Raw genomic sequence first — 23,921 nt, 5'->3', positions numbered from 1 at the left:
GAGGAACAGACAGACATGTCTAAATTGACTCAGCTTGTCACGTTGATCATTTATTTAAATTTACATATGTGCTTTATAGAGTCTTCGACGTTTTCTTCCGGGTATATATGTTATATATATTATTATAAGCAAAACTGATTTTTTCTGGTTGTTGGAGCAAAAAAATTTGTTCGAGACATTGAGCCCTAAGTAAAAAAGTGGTATATTTTTTTTGTTGACAAACGCTTTTATCTTGTATTTCATATTAGGTGGCAATATTCCTCAACATTATTTTTCATATTTTTTATTATTTAAAATTCCCCTATTATTAACATTTAAAATACTTATTTTTTAAAATATTTTATTTAATAAGTTTTAAGTAATTTATGACGGGTGTAATTCTGTTTTAACTTGTGTTTTGTGTAAGAATAAGTATATATATAACTTTCATCAGTCGTTTTGGCATGGAATCAACTAGCTTGGTGGCCCCTATCGAAGAGATTTGAGCCCATTCCTCGAACAACACATCCTTGAGCATAGCTTTTGAAGTAATTGTGCGTCGCCGGATTTTTCGTTTCAGAGAATCCCATAGGTGCTCTATAGGATTCAAATCTGGTGATTGTCGTTATCTTTTTGAAAATAGTATTTCCTTCCTAGACCGAATTCTTTCGCGCTTTGCTTTAAATTTCTTTTTAGGATATTATGATGGCATATTTGTTCATAGTGGCCTCTATAAATTCTAATCGGCCCACGCCATTACTAGCCGTGCACCCCCATATCATTCACCCACCACCTTCATGCTTCACAGTAGGCACCAAGTTTTGCTTACCAAGTGCCGTGCCCGTTTTTCGCCATACAATATAACGCCCCTTAATTCCAAAGATGCCAAACTTGTTCTCATCGGAAAAAATGACCTTCTGCTAAAACTCCGCGCACTTGTTCAAATGTTTTTTGCATAAGCAATACGCTTTTGCCTATTAACTAGCGATATAAATAGCTTCTTGCGTGCGACATGACCATTATACCTTGCTTTTTTTCAAAATTTTACAAATTGTGTCAGTGCAAAGGGTCTTTAAAAAATTGACTTTAACATTTTCAACAATTTTTAATGCAGTAAGTCAGAGGTTTTGCTCCACACTTTGAAAAACGTTACGGGTTTCACGCAATGTTAGTATTGTTGGCCGCCCTGGACGGGGCCGAGACACAAAAACGCCAGTCTTTTGCTAATTTTTAATCACTTTTTGTATGGAAGAATGCGTTTTTCCCACAATTCGACCGATTTCACGGTATGTGTTTCCTTCTTTTAAAAGTTTAACTATTATTTCCTTTTCAGAAGGGTTTATTTTTTTGCCTTAAGGCGTCATAGCGTATTTTGAATTTAATGACAAAGTGAATAGAACAAATCTTTTTTAAAATAGTTTATTTTATGAAAAAAAGTAAAAGTACAACTTTACACTTGGTTATTACTCAGGGATCTCCGGTTTTATGACTTGTACGCAGACTTTTTTGCGCTGCCAAATGAGTATGTTTTGTAAATTTATTTCATAGCTTTACATGCTTTGAGATTATGCAATAGACTAGCAACAAAGCACTTAATGTTATTTTTCTCTAAAATTTGGTACATAAAATTTATTTTTTAACAAAAGAAAAAAAGATGTAAGCGTGTACGCAGACCTTTTCTGCGGAGTGTATGTAGCTCTCTTTCTTAACTCAACTGCAAATTTTCAAATAGTAGAGGGAGATCAATTGCATTACAACAACATAATTATCTCTTAGAACAGTAATTTTTTTAAGCAGAATTACTAATTGACTTCTTTAATGGTCAGTTTAGTCATAGTTTATCAAAGTTACAAACCTAATACAGCAAAGTTACATACCTCCTATTTTACGTGACAGTCACCAAACACATTGCTTCTTGGTCTTCGAAGTCCATAAACGGTATTTAACCGTTATACTATGTTATATTCTAGAATGGACTTAATTTTTTCTCATACAATTTAAACTGTTAAGTAGTTATAATTTATCTGAGGTAACAGAAAACAGAATCACTAGAGCTGAGCATTTCATGTAGAATCTAAACTTTATGGTTATTTTTTATTATTGTTCGTAAGGTCATTTAGATCCTGACAATAATCTGGACTAACAAGCATAATTTCTAAATATTTTTTCACTATTCATTATCAGACCACTCTTTTTCATAAAAGTACATATGCACATAAGTACTGTTATCATCATAAAGGTTTATTTATAGTATGTAGATTAATGGCACCAATCACTTTGTGTGCCCCTCATTAAATGCCGCTGTTAGCAATTGATATTCATTAATTACTGCAATTTGCCCATATGTTCAATTGCAGACTTATGTATGTATACATAACTTAATATACCTATATACTTAAAGGATTAAATTAGAAACTGAACTGCCATTTAATATGCATTAGTGTTTGTGAGCTATTACAAATGCACATCACTAGCAGCTCATGTCAATTTATTGCATTCGTGTTGCGCTTGGCAAAAACAATAATAACAATAATGCTAACGAAACGTAGATAAACGGTTGTGTCGGTCATTGTTCCACATTTGGTTATTCAATAGACGTATACTCGTATAAATGACTTGTAAAGCAAATGCTTGGGATTCCATTAATTAGCGACAATATTATATACACAATAACTTCCTATGATTTATCGATTTTCTATAATTTGCATTGATAAAAGAAATGTCATGCTAATTTTCAAGCATTTCATTAGGGTCTAACTGCTTAAAGGACACATATAGTGTAACAGCCTATAAAGAAGACAATTTTTGGGAATTAAAAAAAGTTGACACCTATTTGTCTCCGAGAAATCCCTCAAGAAAATTTAAAAAAATTTATTTTAGAGGGCTGCAACTTGACAACTATTTAAGATATCGCTTTAAAATTTTATAATGTTATTTTCTAAGGTATAGGTAACCTAAAATGCTTTCTTAAAAGCTTAAACTCTGGTCTAAGCACTTATTAAAGTAAGTCAGTCTTTTGAAAATCTATTTTTGAAATAAAATTATTATCAATATCTTCTATCTTTTTTGGGGCTGGAGCATTGTAAAATGTTTTTATGAAGCCAAAAAATTCTGACGATGGAAATAATCTTCATATGGTATATCGATGAAACGTTCAGAGCAAAGTTTATAATGGATATCAGGCAAAATTTTAGTCTACTAGACGAACAATAATCCAACAGAATCTCTTTAAATATAGATATATGTATGGCCAAGTTATCAAAAATATATAGCAAATATAAAAAAATTATCGTGTTGTTGTTGTAGCGGCAGAAAACATGCCTGGTGTAATTTGGAAGAATGCTGTCGAGTGGACAGTCCTTTTTCGGATGAAAATCCGGGTAAGGTTTCGGTTACGTAAATCCAACTGTCGGGCGTTTCCAGGGTGCGTAGTCTTGAAAGTTCAACACTTATATAGATCTTAGTTGTTCTATTATGACTTGTGATATCAAGAAATGTATCGATCAGAATCGATAGTGAGTCACACAGAATTCAAAGTCCTCGAGCTCAGAAACAGCACTGCTGCCGTGCTTCCCTGAAAAAGTCTTTAAGTCTGCTGTTTGAATAACGCTAAGGTAGTATGTAGGGTTAATACTAGAGTTGGGTAGAGAGTTCCAGACAGTAGACCAACCAAATAATTCTTTAAATTCGATACGAATGAACGGGAAAGGTTCAGTGCCGCTTTACTGCTTCACAGAGAGCAGAGTAGAAACCACCAGAAACTAGCAATGATCAGAAATATTAATAAAAAGTAGTGTCAAAGCATTTCGAACAAGACTAAACCAGATTTCGAAAAGTGAAATTCTTCTCTTTGAACCCAAATGTTTGAAAATAGTTCTATTTCTTGGAAATGCCTTGAATAACTCAACAAAGGAAATCAATTCAGTAAATGTTTGAAATATATTGAACTAGCTGCAAAAGGCTCTACAGTAGTCAGAAAATTTGATTTACTTGTAGTATAAAATATTTTGTATACAGGTACACAACGCCGATTGCCTTAAATATGAAATACCAAACATTAATTACTACAGATCTACAAATATGTATGTAGTTGCTCATTCGTGTATGCAATTGAAATGACAAATTATGTGCTGTCTTCCTGACACTGTCGACTTTTAAGCATTCTCAGCAGTTGGCAGTCAAAAGGCTACAACAAAGGACCAGTAGTTAAAACTACATGTGTACATATGTGTGTATATGTAGTTAAAATTACATACATATGTATGTGTAAGTATGCTGCCAAAAAATAAATCTTTGACTCAGACGACTTTATCAATGTCACCACCAGCTTCCACTCCACCTCATGCATGTAGGTGTATATATGTGTGTGTGTGCGATCTCGTTGAACACAGCAAATCAGTGTCATAGCATGACGCTATGAGTGTCATAAATGTCAGCTGAACAACACTAAAACACTCAAATATATACATTATAATCACTGGCATGCACACAGACATTCAAAAACGTACGTTCAATTGCTGCGTGTACACGCATGACAGCGTATGAATTTGACATTTAAAATATTTGTATGACATAAGTGACATTTACAAGAATGTAGGCATAGTATGTATACAATTATTAGATACGCTATGTCTGTACAAGCACTCATTATATGTGTGCGTTTAGTGCTTTGTGACATTGCACCCAAACCATATTAGTTTGTATTTGTCGCCGCCTAGTTAATGACAGTCATGTTGACAGCTGTCAAAGTGGGGCTGTGCTATCGAAGTACGCAACCATGATATGGCTAAATTCATATGTGACATCAGATAATTTTCGACAATCCCAAAGACTGCGGTAGTAAGAGGTTGTAGGCTTATGTGCCTAAAAGTATGCCGAAAATAAATTTGGGATAATGAATACCATTAATTACATATTTCTCAAACATAGTTTTTGATTACCAATTTGTTGTGTTTAGAGAACTTAGAGAGTTATATTAATGAGTTTTGTGTGTTTGCGCACCTAAAAGCATGCCAAATAAATTTTTATTATGTTTTATTCTATACGTAATTAGACAAAATTATGAAGTTAATGTTAGTAATATTTTTCCAAAAATTGTATTTTTGTAAAATATTAATTTATACATATTTTCACTTTTGATACGATTTTTTTTTAAATTTTACTATAAACTTTTATTAACAAATTATTAAATGCAAGCTATTTTGCTCTAACGTTATTGTGAAAGCTATTTTTAAAGAACAATATTAAAAAAAAAAACCTATCATGAGGATGAGGATGTGTTGTACAAATACATGATTATTTTAATGGACGAGGTTACGTCAATAGTGGACTTTATCTAGAAGAATCGTTGTGCTATTGTAGGGATAGAAAATCACTGTTTTCGTTGCGAGTGCCTTACTTTAGCACCAAAAATTAACCTATAGAACAATCAGTTCAGTAAGAGAAAAGTTCTGTATAATTAAGCCAAAATGTAGGCAACATTTTTTAAATGCCTTGCTTAAGTATATTTATTTAACTATTACAGTATTCTTTTTATTAGATAGAATTAACTTAAAAAAAAAAATTTGCGCTTTGAAAACCACTATATGTATGTATTCGAGGCTGCTGGTTTTACTAAAATATGAGATTTACTATACTAATTGCGTTTGCGCCAAATTTTAGGCAACTTTACACTTAATGTCATGTAATTGTGATGCCGCTGTATTCTATGCATTTATGAATCCCTTTTTCATAATTTTTTTTTATATTATTCGATAAGTAGAAGCGTCAGGTATTTTCACAAAATGTTTCTGTCAAACAAAAAGTATTTGAATTTCCTTTGTCAAGATATTGAACCAAAAATCCAACCACTGTTAAGCACTCGCGGTTAACTTGTTAAATATTAGCCACTAAAATAATTAAATTTTCTACAAATAGTAAATATATAAATTCAAAATAATTTTTAATTTTAGGCCACAAGAAGTTGTTAGCTGTCATGCAATGCAGACTTAGCTGCAAAATTATACTGAGAACCTTAATACATTTCTAAAACCACATAACCATCATCATTTACATAACCTCTCAATTCATAACAGATTGGCATATCTTCCAGACTTTATAAAGATTCAACTAAAACAATATGCATTTTATTTATACATACTATTTGACCGTTATTGAAATTGCTTATGTGATTTTAATATAGGTATTCATATAGATGTATCTCTATATATATTTATTTGTGGTATTACTTATTATAATACAGCTATCAAAATGAGTTACGACCAACATTTCAATTATTTTCAAAATACAATGTCGAAATAAAGCAATAGACTTCATATTAAGACGAGAGCATTAGTAATATTATGTTATCAGTATACATTATAACTTAATATCGGTTGCTTAAATAAATACAATGCATTATTATGCAATATCTACCTATACCTTTGTTTGTATGCATGCATGTCTGAGGATTTCAAGTTGCTATTTTCAACACCTTCACTTTCTGTAGCTTAGTTTTTAAGCTACTTGCTAACATAGCAGTACACAGTTGGCTGCTGTAGGTGTTGAAAACAAATTAAGTATTTCATATTTATGTGATATGGTTTTTATGTGTATGTGTGTAGTCTGTACCAATGCAAAGAGATTTTTGTGGTTAAAGTGTACAGGTATATACATACATAATTAAACTACTTGAATATGATTGCCAGTTTAAGATTTCTTAATTGATAATAAATGTATGTTGTCAGACTCAATTAATCAGTGTAAATATTTTCACTATATATACGACTCTAAACAGTCATCTGTCAAACCCAAGCACTATGAGAAAATATATGGGTCATTCCATCCAAAACTTACATTTACAATTTTTTTTCGTGCGTAACATTTTTTTTTGTGCTCTTCGAGGCAAAATATTAGACAGGTATTTTTTTATTACGATACAAAAATTTTAAAAATTTTGGGGTTACGAATTTTCAAAACATCAACACTCTAAAAAAGTACCTTTAAACATTTGTGTATACGAAGTAAAGTATTTCATTATAAAAATAATTAGAATAACTGTTGTTTACGATTTTCTCTCAACTTTCCAATGAGATACACTTTGAATTTATTCGACTTTTTTTTAATAAACAAAGGGTACTATTTTTATTCAGTTTTTTTTTATTCTTGCGGAGAAAAAGAAAATCCGCAAAATTTTAGACTGGCTCAAAGACTAGGAATATGTGGATAATATTTCAATAGTGATTATACATTTTTAAGTGTCTTCTGAAGATAGAGAAATTATAAAAATTTTATTGAAGAAGTTATTTATTTTTAAGAAAGGAAATATTTGCATTAGACTCATTACAAAAATTTATTTTATAGATATTATATATATTCTTCTTAGAATTGGACCTATAGCTTTTTTTGGATAGAAAACTTTAACTATATCTTAAAGTCTGAATTTCAGTACTTTTGATCATTGTTGCAATAGTGTATAATTATATAGATATATTTAATTAACAAGTTTATGCGATTATAAAAATTATAAATTTTAAACAAAAACTGAAATTATTTAAATAAAAACATTTTATTTTATAGAGCTGCCACCTAACTTAAATTTTTTTTTTCGAAATCTCTAATTAGTTGAAGTTTATTGCAAAAGTGAGTATAAAGCTTCAAGTGTTTTCTAAAGTTTGAGTTTTAGTACACTTTTGATAATGGTTGCCATCCTACACATAAAATATTTTTTAAGGAAGTACAAAAATAAATACTCGTACAGTTTAGATAATATTATTAGAATAAAACTCAAAATCATGATGTGACAAAATGAGGTTGCCACTCAAAAACTGTTCTTAAATGCTTGAATAAGACCACATAGGGGAAATAGTTTATTTTATTTAAATTCTAAGTTCTTTTTTTCCTTCTTTCGTTGCTCTTCTGATATGAAATAAATCGAAAATTTACAATACAATGTTTACATAAAACTTTAAAACTTTTTTGAACCTTCAGTTTAAATATTAGTTGAAAGAGGTTTACTACCATAATCAATTATCTATCAAATATTATACTTTATAGAAATGAAGAAAATATGATAAGAATAAAAAATGAGTATTTTTTTAATAAAGTATTTTTACAAAAGTATAAAAATTACGTTGCCAGCTGTATTGAAAATTTTAAAATAGGTTGTGTTACTAAATGAAAACTGTTCTTAAATGTTTTGAAATTGGTAGGGGTTAGAAGAATTATCTATATATAAATTTTTTGCGCTCAGCATTACAATATACACAAGGTTACCAGCATACTTAAAAATCTATCTAAGTACTATACAAAATTTAAGCAAGCATTTTATATCCCTTATATGAATATAAAATTGGTGTGTTTTATTAAATTATTTTTACAAAATTTTCAATAAAACGTTGCCACCTGATTTTAAAATTTTTAAACAGCGTATGGTTATTAAATGGTTATTATACTTTTTTAATTCAGAAACTTCGCTATATTTTTTGCGCTTAGTTATAAACACGGTTACCACCTTAGTTAAATATCTATCTAAGTATTATCAAAAAATCAAGAAAATACGATATCAATATAAGTTCAGTTTTTTTTTTGTAACAAAATAGTTTTACAAATGCAGGTATACAGTGTTGCCACACGATTTGAAAAACTTAAATAATGCACGATGAAATGCTACAATAAGGTTTTTAAGGAGTTTGTATATTAAAATTTTTAACACGCATGTATTTAACCAATTATATTTAGAGCTCAATTTGACTAGAATATTATCTTAACTATAAATAATGGGTTATAAACTATAGCAGCCGCCTTCTACTAATATTTGCATATCTACTTCAATGCTACACATTTACCCATCTAATTATTAACGCATCTGCACAGAGCACATCGTTGTCATTTCACATCATTGATTGCCATTATCAATGTCGACAACGTACATATTGTATGCCACTCTCAATGCGTTTAAGTGAAGTGGAAATATCAACTTAACTAAATATGAATATCTCATTTAAATTTACACTTGTGGTCATATTATGCATATATATTTTCCGCATGCAACCTTTTATTATTTACATCTTATCTTATCATCATCGATGATTGCATTTGCTTTATGCAAATTTAATAAACCACAAATGTGTTAGAGTGTAGAAATTGTTGCCAATAACAGTACTCATAATACAATGAGACAGCAATCATTCATGCTAGCTCGGAAAATAGATGCGTAAGGAATGAGGTTGTGAAGACCGCAGGGACAAATGCGTAGATGATGCAAGTACTATTCTGCCACATATATCATATACACTTATACATAAATAATATGGAAATTTAAGTGTTGAAAACGCTCGAAAGCAGAAGGAGGTGTCTGCTTGTAAGCAATAATCGAAATTGAGATTTTCATACTTGTTTAGTGAAAAAAATGAAGTTGACGCCAAATTGGATTACATTAAATGCCTTCAATTGTTGGTTGATTTATTAAACGATATAATTTTAATATCAAAAACTACTCTAAATTTTTTTTTACTTTCTACATAATAACAAGCATGTAAAGTTACATAAAGCCTATATTAATAATCAATGAAACAAAAAACACTGCCTATTTTTAGGCAGAATACTAAATCATTACCCACTAATAAGATAAAAGTTAGCAAAGACGCACACCTATGTAAATAGAGAGCATTTAAAAACACGACAGATGTTTTTTGAAAGTATTAAACAAAATTCCTAATAATTTAGCAAAGGTTGGATTAAAGTGTGTAATATTTTCTTTATTTTTTTTGAAGTTTTTTTTAAATATTAAATGTTGTTATTATTTTTAGGGCTAGTTAGTAACCAGATACTTAATTTTTAAGTTCTGTTTTATATCAATTTGCTTGAATGTAGGCTATTGTTGCCATGTTATTTTTTTCACTTTTTTTCGACTCGGAACGGACCAGAGTAACGTCGTTTTTGCTGTTGATTACTAACAAGTTCGGCTTTATACAGTTCTAGAGTTTCTAGCCGGTCAACTACTCTTTAATGCACACCCATGCGGTGATGCGAAAAATCTTAGCGGAAGCCTTATGAAGATGTTGTTTGGAAGAAGTTGGGGTAAATTCTTATAGGTTCCTTCTTAAATGCTCCAATTTGTCTAAACTACGATTGAAACATCTTATGTGGATCTAAAAGCTTTACCTATCCAGACGAAATGCATGTAGTCGAAACTAATCACCAGAGCCGATTTTAGTTGGGTGCAAACTACTTTTTCGATATATGAGGGTTTTGAATCACCATCAGGCTTTTTTGATATCGGACAGGCCAGGTCAGCAACGGTGCAAACTTGTGCACTGTGTTCTCTAGTAGTTTTCAAGTTTTGGTAAAATAAAATCGAAAACGACTTGTCTACCATTTTTCGAGTATGATTTTTCCGCCGAAAACCTCACAATCGATCTAGCCTTTGGCAAATATAAAATTAGTTCGTTACGTTCACTAGTTTGAAGAAAGCGAGATGAGCTGAGTCGATTTCAACATATCTGGCTATGGGCTCTGTTTTTAGGATATCGCTCTAAAATTTGGCACGCGTCGTTTTCTTTTCAAGAAGCTGCTCATTGATCGGAACCGACGATTCCGGTCCACTGTAAGATATAACTGTCTTACAAACTGAGCGATAAAAATTAAGTCTTTGTATGGAAACCTTTTGTATTTGGCCACATTTTTTCATGGGTTTATATCCATAACATTGTTACGATATACGAACATATTGTGTTGATCGGACCACTATAGCATACAGCTGTCGTATATATTACCTATTATAATCAATTTCTTGTATGTCAAATTTTCTTATTTGACAAAATATCTTCATGAAGTTTGGCATGGATTATTATACTTTATAGAAATGAAGAAAATATGATAAGAATAAAAAATTAGCATTTTTTTTATAAAGTATTTTTACAAAAGTATAAAAATTACGTTGCCACCTATATTGAAAATTTTAAAATAGGTTGTGTTACTAAATGAAAACTGTTCTTAAATGTTTTGAAATTGGTATGGGTTAGAAGAATTAATTATATTTTTAATTCGGAAAGTTTGTTTTATTTTTTGCGCTCAGCATTTGACAAAATATCTTCATGAAGTTTGGCATGGATTATTTTCCAAATGAACGGTACAATCTCCAAATCCATTGTTTAGATCGGACCACTGTAGCATACAGCTGCCATACAAATTGATTTATCAAAATTATACAAGATATGAAAACTTGGTTATTTCTGAAGCTTCGCTGCAGCCGAAATAGATGTTTTTTATTTTCAATTTTGTTGACAATTAAAATTTTTCTTATAAAATAATTATATTTAATTATATATATAATATATCCATTTTAATTTTTTTTTACTTACGGTCACTTGTCCATTTGGCGTCTCTGGTGGTTCCCAAGTTATAACCATTGTTGAGGAACTCAGCGGTCGGACTTGTACATTGCGTGGAGCGCTTTCCATTTCTGTAAATTGTAAGTAAAAAAGAAAATGTAATAATTTTAATACTAAGCAAACTCCAATTTAGCCCCAAATATATTTTGGAATATTTTATAAAATTAATTAAGCATAAACACAAAATTTCACTTTTCGTCTCACAGAATCTTGCTGCGTGCTTGTGTGATGGTGTGTGTGTGTGTGTGCGAAAATATTGCCTTTTCCTTTTACAACAAAAAAGAAAAATGCTTCCAAGGCCCACCACTACATATGTCAAGCCATAAATCATGCCATTAAAATTCAATTAAGCATTATATACAATATTTCAACAAAGAGCCTTACGACCTCTTAGTTGGGGGGACGGTTAAGTAAGATGAAAATCCATTTAAATCTGATTTCATCAATTATTTGCCTTATTAACACAAAAATTAATTCAATTATAAATACATCCATTGACTTGCCGCCATCGCTGCTATCATCGCCGGTTTTACTGTTTTTCTCTTTTAATATAGTATATGGTATATGTATATATATGTGCGTTTGTGTATGTATTGCGTCGCTCACTCCTCCGTTGAATGCATTCGTCATTTCTTATTTTAACTTCAATTAGTCATTATGCCACTACAGCGTAACCGCAGCATCAATTACGTGCAATTAAAAGTGGCACAAAGAAGAAGAAGAAGAAGAAGCAGCAGCAGCAGAGCAACATCAAATCAATACAAACGCTCGTAGTAGTGGCAAGCAGCTAACAGCTGGTGGCTGGCAGCAGGCAGATGTGAGTTATATACATATATATGTCTGTATGTATGCATATATATATATATATGTTTGTGTGTGTTAAGAGTTCGCTGGAGCACTCCATCCATAAACCAACACATGCACGTGTCCAAAACATGAACTGTCAGCCATGAAGCAGACAAGCGATAGCGAGAGTCAGCCAATCAGCCAAGCGAATAACCACTTCCTCCACAGCAAACCTGCTTACATACATACGTACGTATAATAGGAAACGGAAGAGGAAACAAAGAACCGCAATGCAATTGAAGCGCATATCTACACACAGTCACACATACGCTTGTATGTATGTATAAGTATACTTGTATGTTTATGTGTGTATTGGTGCGCTTGGGCAGGCAAATGGGCACATCAATTAATGGTGACGCTGTTGTTGTATGTTCATTAATTGCTAATTAAAAACATACACACACACCAAAACAATGCAAGTTTGGCGTTACAAGTATGTACAGCAGCAACTACACTAATGCATAGACAGATTTAAAAAAGCAGCAATAACCCCGCCAATAAAACAAAAATACACAAATTGACAGCAGAAATGTTCTGTTGAAAAGAAATCGAGAGAAGTCAATTGCTAGCACAGCTGCTAAAAAATGCAGAATATTTTATTGGAATTTAAAGGTATGCAAAAATTACAAAAAGGCCAAAAGTACGCTGCTGCTAAGAATTGTAAGTTGTTTAAGGAAGAAAAGCAAAATAACTGAGGTGCTGATAGACAAGTTTTATGAATTTCGATTGATGTTGAAACAGGCATAGCAGAGAAAGAAGAAGTGAAGCGGATGTAAATTAGTGTAAATTAAGCATTTGCCGCAGCCAATTAAACGTTAAATTATATAATTTTAAATCCAAGAAAGCGAGCACTCAAGCTATTTACTAAGCGAGCTTTTGTTTAAAATTTTTATGATCTTTTATGAAGCTCTCTCAAATTTCGTAAAGATATTTTGTCAAATAAAAACGTTTTTCCTTTAAAAACTTGAGAAGTCAATTTGTATGACAGCTAAGTGTATCCCATAGTAGTCCGATTTGAACAATACAAGTATGTTTGGAGACTGTAGCCTTGCCTTGAACATTAATGCTTCTAATTTTGTGGATATGTTTTGGCAAAAAAAAAAAAGTTTCCCACACAAAGACTTGATTCTGATAGAACAATTTCAGAATTTTCTGATAGAACAGATTTCAAAAAGGGAGGCACTAGTTTGAGTATATGGTATTTAGACAGGCCGATATATCTAAACCCACTCAGCTCGTTACAATGATCATTTTTATATATACCTATACTTTAAAGAGTCTCTATCGCTTCGTGCTGAATGTTTAAAACTTCATCCTAAAATTCTTTTACCCTGTTCAGGGTCTAAATATTTGAATACTTTAGTTCTGCCGACCGCCAGTTATCAAAGTTGTTTATAGGAAGGTGAAGTGAAAAGCGTTTTACACATTTTTTCCGACTTTCTAACTTTTGCTAGATTGAAGTTGCAACATCTTGAATGTCATACATTGATATTCGTCGCTGCAATTGATTTGTTTGAGCTCAAAGATCTTTACCGATATATGCGGGTTGCTTGATTCATACCTAGTAGTTTTTGGCAGCAAAAAGTATGATATTTGAAGTGTCAAAGTGAAATCTTTGTCGCAGCGCTCAACTACGAAATCTAACTTTACCTAGCCAACATGGTTCTCAAGACACAATCGGGAATCCACCTTAAAAGTCAATAATGCCAAGAAAAAAATTTTAAATTGCGACCAGTTGGTTATAAGCTGAGTTGCAGACTTTCTTTTTCTTAAACTATGAATGAAGAATCATGTCTTGTTTAGCACCTCTATTGATTTATAATAACTACAGCATACTGCAGTGCCTCATGCAATCATCTAGATGACATAAAATTTTGCGTGGAAACTTATCGACTTTGTTTCTGTTAGCATAGCGCCAAGCGAGTCACTTTCGTAAGAATGGATTGTGAAACAATATCTTGTAAGCTAAAAGCTTGTTCTGTAAATTTTGTCTTTCTCGAGTATTTTAGTATTTTCTCTATAAGAATGTCCAGATCTAGGAAGTTTCGATGTAAACCAGTACCCAAAAAAGTTTTGTAAACCAAATGTTCGAAATCCATATTATTTTGAAAAGAACGACCGAGTTCTAGTTGTATCTAATTTATAAGGCAAAAAGCCATTCCAGATTTTTGATCACGGTGATTGTTTGACAAATTCATTTGATTTATTTAGATTCCTTTAAGGGTCAGTAGCACTAAACCGTTCAGTTTAATAATTATATACAAATCATCAATATATTATTGAAATATATTAGTCCCAGCACATTCTTTGGCCATTTGAAAGTCTTTATATATCTTTATTTATATTCTACTGATATTCAATTCAACGCCATTTCAATGTCTCACTGTTTTAATCATCAAACTAAATTTACTACGTTCAAATCTCTTGTTTATTTCAAAATATTTTCGGTAAAATATCTCCATTATTAAAACATATAATCCTTTCATGCTATTTGACTTTCACTTGCTATGTTTTATTTATTTATTTAAACTGCTATCTAGTCTATCATGCATCTGATCTGGAAAATGTTAAAATTATTTTATTTAAACTATGCAAATATGCGATTACGTTTGCATAAATACTATACATAGTGAGAGTGTTGTAATTATGTCGACAGTTGCTGTAATGGTAAGCTTATATTGCAATGCGCCTATTGTTAGGCTACACATTGTAAAAGCTTAGAGTGCAAATTGTCAGTAAATGAGCTACATATTTAGTAACTTTTGTAGCTTTCGATAAATAAATATTATCTATTGGATATAGTTGATTTATATCGTTTCATTTGAATTAATCTTTAAAAATAGTTTGTAGATTTTACTTTAGTAGTTTAAAATTTTTGCCCATAAAGTGATGCAAAGTAATTTATTTTAGTTAGTATGGATAAATAAGTTTTATGATCAAAAGCGAATGTTGAAAATGTAATGTAAAAGCTAATCTTTTATTAAAAATTAAAATTTTTTTTTATCATCCATAAGCAATATTGTTTAAATTTGGGAAATTTTCAGTATTTAATATTCTACTTATATAATTTTTTTTGCAAAAAACGGTCAAAAACGGTGACAAACTATCTGGCGTATTTGCTTTAATGCCTGTAAATAATTAAATTTACTGTTTTTTGTTTTTTTAAAGCAATTAAGTTGATATAGAAGAGAGACATATTATTGAAGCCAATTTTAAAATCGTTTAATCTCAGATGAAGTTTTATCTTCCAGAAAGTCAGCAAAACACTGAGTTAGAGGTCTGCGAACTGCAATATGGAGTTGCTAATAATTTTTGTATAGCCGCTATATGCTTTGGTGGTCCGATATCGGCGATTCCGACCAATGAACAGCTACTTGGGGGGAAAAAGAAGCAAAGATTTAGATCGATTTTTCAAAAACTGAGAAACTAGTTCGCGTATATACAGATAGATAGACGGACGTGGCTAAATCGACACTGCTTATTGCAAAATAATCATTTTTATATATACCTTTTAGGGTCTCCGACGTTTCCTTCTGAGTGTTACAAACTTTATGGCAAAAAAATAGCTTAATTAGCCTGTTCAGAGTATAAATATTCTCAGTAATATGCAATTACTTCTTGTGTAAGAGATTTTTTGTAAAAAAAAATATAATACAAAAACAAATCAAGATTTTTTTTCAAAAGTAAATGAAATAATATTGCCAAATATTGTTGGTTTTTAATACAAAGTTGCAATAATTAAAATAAAATATTTTAAAATTTTTTAAATACAGATATTTCTTATAATTAAATTAAATAATATTTCGCACGTTTTATACTAAAAATCACACCATAAATGCAAATTTTTTCGAAGGTATGAGATCTGATGAGCCTTTGAAAAGTGTTCAAAAATTATATAGTTACATGAACATTTAGATTAATTTTTGATTCAAATATTTTGAGTTAAGATTGAAAGGAAATATTGATTTCGATAATATTTCGAAAGTTTTTTTTTTATCGAAAATATTAAGTTTTACTAAATAAGATGAAGTTTATTTAAAAGAACTCAAAAATTATAGTTATATTATTTTTTTAAATAAAAAAATTTTGACTTAGCCTTTTCTACCAGAAAACTACATAACTAAATATAATTTAAGAAGAGAAAGCTATCAATATGCAGCACTGTCACGAAGTAGAGTTCATATACAATTTCCTTAAATATTTTTCACACCCTCCTTTAATAATACACGCCAAACAATTTAACACATTTAAGAACTTTTCGATTAGTATCCAAAAATTTATTACGCTAATTTAAGTTTTGCACTCTCAATAGTTTTGGTTGTGAATTTTCTACAAAAAGCCACCAATACACTGAACCGAGTACAAGCACCATTACCAATACAAGCAAACAAGTAACCGTATATGCCGAGCAAATACTTGGCAATTAATTTTATGCGCGCACTTATACGCTCCTGCATGTATGCAATGCGATGCGTTGTTGTGTACTTTTAGGCGTTAGTGGCAAAAGTTTGTACCAAAAAGCAGTTTTGTCTCTGCAACGCATGAGTTTTCTATGCGCAACTTTTCGGCTTGGCAAACAAACAACAAATAATGTAGCGACGCTTGTTGAGGGCGTTTGAAGGGTGAAGGGGCGCATAGCTGTACGCTCTGCACGGCTAAGCGACCGCAAAGGTACTACTAACGCAACGGTTTTAATACATGTACCGCTACACGCTGGCACGTCTGCATGTGTGTGTGGGTATTTGCGCTTGCTTTAGTTTTGAAATTTTCACCATAATTTATTTGTTTTGCCCTCCTCACATGTGTTTGTACATGTTCTAGCGCGCACTTAAAGCGAAAGTTTCACCTATCTCTCATCGTTTGCGAGTGCTCACAAACTACAAGTACAAGTATAATAAATATTTGTGTCTCAAAATTGGCAAAAAGTTATTTTCGCTAAGCGAAATTAGTGCCAAATAGGATTAAAGAACATTTTCTGGTGACAGCATGTGTAGTTGTGTGTCGGTACTTAAGTGTAGATATTTGTGTGTAGGTGGAAATGTGTATGTGAATGTGTGTGTGATAAAAGTATAGCTTGAAGTTTGCGCAGCTGCACGGAACTTTAGCCAGTTATTTATGATAAAAACGATTTGTGTTGCATAATTTTGTTTGAACTCAGAATTTAGGTGAAAATTGTTGGTGAAAAATTAATTGCTTTCTTACATCAATAAAATAAGTGCATACTTTGAGGTGTTCTAGTGGTTAAAATTACGTAAATTTTTTGTTCGAAATATGAGCCAGATATTGCACTGATGCTTGTCAAATAAGCCTTTTGAAAAGACTTATATCAGTATTAATTAGATTGGGTTCTCTATTATTTGTGGCAAAACAAAAACTAGTATATTATATTGGTAGATAGAACACCACACCACAATCTAGTATTGCGCCTAATAGTATGCTGTACTGTTATGGTTTGGGCTATTAGAGGGATCTCTTTCGTATTTTCTTTTCTCATATTAATGGAGCGTCTTTATACCTTGGTAAACTACAGTTAACAGTCAGAAAATTAAAAATTAACACAATAAGAAAGGACAGCAGGTAAAATCCACAAAGACCTGTAATGTATGCTATACTTACTTAAAATTAAACATGTACTATGCACTTAAAATTAGAAAAGAATGAACAAAAAAAATGATGTAAATATCGTTGAAAGGAGCTTTTCTTCTATTTACTTTTTTTCTTAGGAAATAAAGAATATTTCTTTTGCTACGACGCCAAATATTTAAAAGCTTTTTACTTAGAACGAGTTCAATGCGTTTTACCACGGCTCTAGAAATTTCAAAAGAAATGTGGTTAAATAGAAACAAATGATTGATCGGTTATAAGGAACGATCGAAAAAGCTTTAGAAGTTGTGGTCTCTAGTAAGCTTTTACATATATCGGCAAAAAGCTTCTTGAAGCTGAAGTGATTTTCGGGTTTTAGCGATATTCTGGCCAGTAGATTTTGCTATTATGAATAGAAATATTTATATTAAAAACAGCTTCCTAGAAACTAGACTAAAGAGATAAGCGGAAATCATATTTTTTTGAAAATTGGATTCCATTTTTCGATGCAATGATAAGAGTAAAATTCCAACTTTTCAATACCACAAATTAAAAACAGAAAATCATTTTTTTTTGGCAAAATTCGATTTTTCAATGCCATTTCTGATTTGCACTTTGTTTCTAAACACAGCTCAGTATTATTTCATTTATTATTTCGAGGTCTGTGGACACAAAAATCGCTGCGATCAGATTTATAGAATACTGTGGATAAGGAAGCAATTTAAAGATCAGTGCATGCAAATTTGCCATCGTACTCATTAAGTGGTGACACGGCGAATCGGTCGTTAGTAAGCTGTCATGGCAACTACTTTGCACAAAGCTTTTTCATATCCAAGTACTACAAGTAGTGAATGAACTGTCCTACTTGTATAACATATCTTAAGATTATTGGTCATACCGATTAACTTCGTTTTAGGGCAATCCAAAAGCAGTTTGAGGTATTTTTGAATTTTTCGGTATTCATGAATGAAACATGTATTCAGAGCGTTAAAAATAAGCTTTTAATCTGAAACTAAATGCTGAAACAGTCTAAGTTTGTACGTGGTGGTATTGTTATGAATCATTGTTATTGAATATTGACTAGTAGAAAAAAGCTGGTTTACGAATATCTCTTTCAAAACTTAAAACTGTCATTTGTCATGCAAAAAACAATTGTCTTTTTAGGAAAATTTGAATGTCGAAAACTTTTTTGTAAAGAAATATTATCAAATACAACTCTGTGATATCTGGAATGCTGTATGACTATATAATTAACAAACCTGGTTGTATTTTTGTTAAAATAAGAAGCTTTTTGCTTTAAATTGAATTTAGCACAGGCTTAGGCAAAATATGCTCTGAGTTATTGCCATTTTGAAGATAATTTCATAATGTCACTCTCATAGAACCCCTCGCCCCTATTGGCAAATAAAAAAAACAGGAACCGTTAATTGTCACAAGCTTTTCTAGAGACGTAGGTTTCATCAGCAATTATTCCGCATAAACAGGAGCAGTTAATAATCATTTGGTGCCAAGTCCGGGCTTTAAAATGTATGCATAAGAACTTTCCGACCAAGCTACTGGTGCTTTTAGTGAGTCTCTATCGAAGTGCGTGGCCTGACATTGTTTGGATGGAACAAAATTTCGCTCCTATTGACAGAAATCGATTAATGTTTTTCTGATTCAGTAGCGAGTCGCAGTGATGTTCACTTTTGAAGCGTACTCAAAAATGATTGAGTCAAGTAATCTTAAAACTGTTTGAGAAGTTTTTTTTAGTACGAAATCGTATTTCTTTAAGGCTATATCGCATATCTCGGTCACATTTATACAACGTGAGATTCAGTTTACTGAAGCCATTATTTAGGTAGCAGCCACCAACTGTTCCTTTTACTGTAGCGGAAGTGATTCGCCAACATTTGAAAGGTGTCAATGGAATTTTGAATACCCAAAATACAGCTAGTAGGTATGCACATAACTGTATGCTTTCGTAAACCTCTGCAGTTCAAATGATTATTATTCAAATATTCACCTACTTAAATGCCTTCAACGCTTCAAATATTTTCTCTTTCTAGTCTTCTAAATGCATACATTTCGATTTGCACGCCTCGCTGCTGCGCTTCTCTTTCACAATCTGTATATAGGTATATGTAGATATGTATAAATACATATATCTATATAAATACCAACTCCTCTTATCTGCAGTATTAGACGTCGCTTGTTCTTTTCCAACGGCCAATGTATCCACTTCGTCCATACAATTGTGGCGCTTTTGGTTCATTTTGAACATTTTATTGCTCATTTGTCGTTGGCTTGGTTTTTGTAGTGTCCAAATGTTCAGAAATGTCTGTTCATTTGTACAAATATGCGCCTCGAATGCCTCGCAAATATTCTGAGTGGTATTTGGATAGTGTGTGTGTTTGTGTTATCGCTTGTATGTATGTGTGTTTTGTGCGCGCATATTACTTGTCATTCATGGCAGCCAACTTTATACGTACACTTGTTCATCCTTTTCTCTTATACATAGATTTATGTATACAAAAATACTCATATTTGTATACTAGGGTGGTTCTTACATAATCGAAGTATGCTGTTTTAATCGTTGTTATTGTGACTTTAGAGGTATAAGACACTACGCAAATATTTTGTGACAATACTGTACCTTTAAAGTCCTTTGTTTGCTTTAAATTTGGGTCTATTCCATTTATATAGATTCGTTGTTGTGGGTACACTATTTTTTTATAATTTCAGATTGTTTATTATTTTCAGTTTTAATGGTGTAAGAAATGTACTTTTTTAAAATTTTGGGTAAGTAATGTTTAAAGGGTGGTGAAAGCTCAGAATTGTTAGTGGAGAAGCATTTTTTCACTATCGAAGAATCAATTTTTGGTATATGATGAAAGTAGTTTTGTTTTGAGGTTCTATAACGTTACAAATTGGTCTATAGTAATGTCCTTAATTGAATTCGTAACCACAGTTAAATGACGTTTTCGGCAATTGGAGATAAATATATCCTGTATAGTATACATAACTCATGTCTGTCTGTGTGCCCGTCGCATAGTCTTTGTTTTTGAGATATCGGTGAAAATTTTGCGCACGTTCTTTTCTCTCCAAAAAGCTGCTCATTTGTCAGAATCGCTGATATCGGACAACTGTAGCTTATAGCTGTCATACGAACTGATGAGTTAGAATCAAGTGTTTGTGTAGAAATTTTTTATCTGACCAGATATCTGTACTTTTTTTCTATATTTATCTAAATTTGGCATAGGTTATTCTTCATGACAGCGCAATAATCTCCGAACTTATGGTTCGGATCCGACCACTGTACTGCATATAGCTGCCATACAAACTGAAAGCTTAAAGTTAAGTGCTTTTACGGAAAACTTTTTTAATTATATTTTATTAATTTGGCGTAGATTATTAAACAAGTTAAGTCTACAATCTCCGTACAAATTGTTAAGATCGGACCGTTATAGCATATAGCGGCCATACAAACTGACCGATTAGAATAAAGTTCTTGTATGAAAATATACTTTATTTGACAAGATATCTTCACTAAATTTGAGACAGATCATTGTGTAAGACAGCGCTACCATTTCCGAAAAAACTGTTCAGATCAAATTATTATGGCATAGAGCTGCCATATAAACGGATTGATCAAAAGCAAGATACACAGTTTTTTATAACATTTCATGCTATAAAAAAAGCACTTGTGGAAGGTATTATAGCATGGGTTTAGTCGAATTTTTTCCCCCAAATTTTAGTACCACCCTAATGTGTGTATGTCGTGCATTCTTTGTTTGCACTTCGCATTTTGCATTCATAATGAGCGAAATTGATTTGTGAAAATGTTTGCATTTGCAATTGCCATATTGACGCGCCGAACAAAAGCTTCAAAGGCAAAAATAAGTGAAAAAGCACAGAAAAAGCGCCAGCAGAAAATAAAGCGACACGCGCATGCTGACCGCAAATTTTGCTGCACATTTTGCATTCATTCAATCATTCCGTTCATTGCATTGCATTACACTGCTGTTGCCCATAGCAAGAGAGGGTTGCATACTTTTGCATGTTCGTGCCATAATAATGTTGCGCTGTCCATTGTCTGTTAGTAGTCGTGTTGGTTATGTTCCGGCTTGCGGTGTTTTTTTTTTTTTCTCTTTTAGGCGTATGCCAGTACGATGCGTAAAATAATATTTGCTTGTCTCATTTGCGTTTTCATTTCGAAATGATATCCGCCGTTGTTGCCGCTACTGCGCCCCAATGCTTGTTGTGGAGAATTTTGTGCGGAAATTGTAGTTTATTTGCTGTTTGTTTGCAACATTAGTTGCATTTGTAGTGGCGTGCGGTTGTTGGTGTGTTGCATCATTGCTGCTTCATATGTTGCGTTGATTTCTATTTGCTTTTGCAAATTAATTGTTTGCACATTTTTGGTTTTTTGGTGAACAGTAGCAGCGTAGCCACTGTCGAATGTTTTAATTTGTAGTTGGCAGCATGAGACGACCATATATCCTGTGAACTACAGCGCATATGAATGATATTTTGTGTATGCTCAGTGATAATGAGGATGTGGCTATGATTTGGTTGCGAGAAATATTGAAATAAATATTTGAAAATTTTACAAATTATGTTTTAGTGGGCAAAATAAATAATGTAACGCAGTTATAGCTGTACTTAAAGTTAAAATAATTGCGTTTTTACGTTTTGTATACCCTAAATAGGGTATATTAAGTTTGTCACGCAATTTGTAACACCCAGAAAACGCGAATTAACCCTTCAATTTTTGAGCTATCAATCTGAACTTTTGTACACACCTTTTTCTTTCAAAAAGGTTGTTCATATGTCGGAATCAGCGATATCGGAATACTACAGGATATAGCTGCCATACAAATTCATTAATCCTAATCAAGTCCTTGTATGAAAAGCTTTTTTGTTTGAAAAGATAGCATCGCGAGATTTGACACAGAGTTTGTCCAAGGCAACGCTATAATCCTCGAACATATTGCTCAGATCGAACAACTATTTCTTATAGCTGCCATACAAGCTGTCTGAAAAAATCAAAATGAAGATTTTAAAAAAAGATCTGTTTCCCTTGTTAACCTTTATAAAACTTAATTCAACTTGAAGTTTGTTTATATACAACAATGTGGCTAAAAGAACTAACAAAACGTTTTCCGTTGATTGCAAACCGTTGACCGGTTACACTTTCAGTTGCTGGTATGCTTGGTATAGTTGCCATAAGAAATACAACTGTGAAGCATACCATGACTTCGATGCGGCCGAAGTTTAAGCTTTTTCTTGTTTGTGTGATATATTTTCTTATTTTATACGATATATTAAAAATTGAAGTACGCAATAAATGACAAATAAATGACTACATATATAATACATTTATTATAGCATTTAAATCTTTTTGGTAGAAATTGGTACAATAAGCTGATAGTGTTTATAATTTTATTTAATAATTTCCTCGTTTCAGTCCATTCAAGTCGTTATAAAATGACGCAGAGCTTGTCTATATTTATACCAAATACTACAATAGTTGGCTTGGCAAGAGGTTCATATCATAATAATATTATTTTTCATAATTTTATCGCTGAATACTATACCTACATGGCGTATGAGTGATATTTAAAACACATATGCGACATAGACTTTTGTTGACAACTTAAATTAAAACATTTTAGACGTATCTATGACTTTGTGAATTCCTGTATTTGATCCAATGTATTTACAAGAAATATGTATAGCGACCATACTGTTCCTGGATTCCAGTGCGTATGTGTGATATTTTGAATGATTTTGAGTATAAGGCATTTTTGATCTTCTACAATTTTCACCATATTAGTGCAATAAAATTGATATCTGCCATTCCTTAGAACAGTTTATAGCTATGAAAGTAACAACAATAGTTTGTCTATCAAAGACTATGCTACTAAAATAAGTAAGCTTATACCTGCTGCATGCTGTAAAGTATGGCAGAAATAAGAACTCAGGGTGACGGATGTGCACAATTCTCTATATACCATCTGATCAAAAATGACCCCAACTGTTGCATTTGAAATGCGCGCAAACTAAATCGATAAAAATTTTATTTCTAGTTTGGTAGAACCATTTTATGTTTATGTGAAGTTTGATCGCCAAATGTCAATTAGTATGTGTTTTATAGTT

At 31.8% G+C, this 23,921-nt stretch overlaps 1 protein-coding gene across 14 annotated transcripts in view; it reads right to left on the bottom strand.

Moving 5' to 3' along the window:
- Positions 1-23,921, bottom strand: part of Lar (tyrosine-protein phosphatase Lar) — a 781,775-nt gene that overhangs the window by 69,040 nt on the left and 688,814 nt on the right. For all 14 annotated transcript variants that reach the window (XM_070107010.1, XM_070107011.1, XM_070107015.1 and 11 more), the window contains one exon: positions 11,322-11,422. In XM_070107010.1, coding sequence (XP_069963111.1) covers positions 11,322-11,422 — 101 coding nt within the window. The remainder of the gene's footprint in view (positions 1-11,321; positions 11,423-23,921) is intronic.

Source organism: Bactrocera oleae, chromosome 3 (genome assembly GCF_042242935.1).
Source record: "Bactrocera oleae isolate idBacOlea1 chromosome 3, idBacOlea1, whole genome shotgun sequence".
NCBI classification, from domain to species: Eukaryota; Metazoa; Arthropoda; class Insecta; order Diptera; family Tephritidae; genus Bactrocera; species Bactrocera oleae.
The sequence above is the reverse complement of the archived record's forward strand: the minus strand, read 5'-3'. Positions and strand labels throughout refer to the sequence as shown.